The following is a 2,044-nucleotide window of genomic DNA, read 5'->3' on the forward strand; positions in this document are numbered from 1 at the left end:
GGGTTGTCCGACACTTAGACGCTCTAACCCGTCAGGGAGACTGAAGACCCGGTCACTGATATGTCATGAAACAAGAAACTAGGAGGGAGTTAATGTACCGTGCCTAAGTGTTTAAGTTTATTTGGTTTTCGTAAGGTGACGTATACACCTAGACGGAGGGAGTACTAGTGATTCACTGATTCTGGCCTTCTAGCACCCTACATTGTAATCATATTAATTGCGTCATGATGCAGATGCCGCGGTGGAAAATGTCTAGGCAGGCTAGCTGGCCTGAATTTAGACACGCCACCAAACCAGCCTATAGCAGCCTATGCATGGACGCCTCGGTTCAAGTGTGGTTGTTAACTCCTAATCGCCAGACTGTATGCAACCAAACATCAGGTGAAACTTGGTTTCACAATGCAGAGACCCTATATGCAGGCAACCAAATAACATGCAAATATCATATTTTTCTATATTTTTCCTCAACCTGCCTCAACTTAGCCTTGTCCTTTTTTTATGCAATCTCTGAAAATTAATGCAGGTAACCAAACATGCCCTAGGTAATTATGGAGCATAACAGATGATCCGATAGCCAAAAAGACTTCACACATAAGTCTTCATTTTGATCGTCCCTTCATTAGACCTCTACTAGTAAGAAGTGATATATCTGTTCAAACATTGGACTCACATGTGGTGCATTGTACACTGCTGCAAGTAAGCATACACGAGGTGGCACAATTTGGATTCTAGAACCATCATATTGCATGCTGCCAAACGCGGCCAAAGAAAACGTCGAGCCAGCTAGCTTTGGACTATAGTAGCAACAGGCAGCATTGTGGCTATAAATACCTCCACCGCGGGCGAGAGCAACAAGCCACAATTCACCACCGCTGCACGCACACTACCATCACAAACTCGTCCAAGAATACCAAGAGCGGCATCATCCATGGCGTCCACTCGCGTCCTCCACCTCATCATCGCCCTCGTCCTTGCCGTCGCCGTCGCCACAGATGCCGCCACCATCACGGTCGTGAACCGGTGCTCCTACACGGTGTGGCCGGGCGCGCTCCCAGGCGGCGGCGTGCGTCTTGACCCGGGCAAGTCGTGGCAGCTCAACATGCCCGCCGGCACAGCGGGCGCCAGGGTGTGGCCGCGCACCGGATGCACCTTCGACGGCAGCGGCCGGGGCCGGTGCATCACGGGCGACTGCGGCGGCGCGCTGGCTTGCAGCGTGTCCGGCCAGCAGCCCACCACGCTGGCCGAGTACACGCTGGGGCGGGGCGGGAGCCGGGACTTCTTCGACCTGTCCGTCATCGACGGCTTCAATACGCCCATGAGCTTCCAGCCCGTCGGCGGCGCGCCGTGCCGTGCGGCGACCTGCGCCGTGGACATCACCAGGGAATGCCTGCCAGAGCTGCAGGTGCCCGGAGGGTGCGCGAGCGCGTGCGGCAAGTTCGGCGGCGACACGTACTGCTGCCGGGGCCAGTTCGAGCACAACTGCCCGCCGACCAACTACTCGAGGTTCTTCAAGGGCAAGTGCCCTGACGCCTACAGCTACGCTAAGGACGACCAGACCAGCACCTTCACTTGCCCCGCCGGAACCAACTACCAGATCGTTCTCTGCCCCGCACGAAATGATTTACACATGGATCAGTAAGTAGAGGACGTTTTTTCCTTGTAGTCTTCCTGACTTATTATGATCATCGATCATTTCTGTGTGTACGTGCGTGCGTGCGTGGCTGGTGCGTGCCATTCAGCGAATAAATGTATGAATGAAATGGAAGTGTAATTTCTTTGCAGTATGGCAATAAATGAAATGGAAGCGAAAAAAATAAAGAAATTAGCATTGATGAGATCAAACCACAAGGCCATTTATATGTTTCAAAATAAATTAGTGAACGTTAATGACTTACTTTGCAGTATGGCACTAGAAAGGTGTCCGCATGTGGATGATTGACAATAAAAAACGGGGATATGTGAACGAGAACATATAGTCTGAGATGACCTCCTGGACTTCTGTGGTTTCCAGGTTGTGGCAGTACATGTAAAAAGGATCAGGTAA

At 51.7% G+C, this 2,044-nt stretch overlaps 1 protein-coding gene across 1 annotated transcript; it reads left to right on the forward strand.

The window, feature by feature from the left end:
- The first annotated feature begins 845 nt into the window (after positions 1-845).
- On the forward strand, positions 846-1,818 carry LOC119307092 (alpha-amylase/trypsin inhibitor-like). The gene has a single exon (XM_037583186.1). It carries the CDS (start codon positions 929-931, stop codon positions 1,637-1,639), a length of 711 nt encoding a protein of 236 aa, XP_037439083.1. The 5' UTR covers positions 846-928; the 3' UTR covers positions 1,640-1,818.
- The last annotated feature ends 226 nt before the right edge of the window (positions 1,819-2,044 follow it).

Source organism: Triticum dicoccoides, chromosome 5B (genome assembly GCF_002162155.2).
Source record: "Triticum dicoccoides isolate Atlit2015 ecotype Zavitan chromosome 5B, WEW_v2.0, whole genome shotgun sequence".
Taxonomy (NCBI): Eukaryota; Viridiplantae; Streptophyta; class Magnoliopsida; order Poales; family Poaceae; genus Triticum; species Triticum dicoccoides.

Excerpts from the sequence above, each read along its gene's own strand:
- LOC119307092 (XM_037583186.1), top strand. The coding sequence starts at position 929 with ATGGCGTCCACTCGCGTCCTCCACCTCATCATCGCCCTCGTCCTTGCC.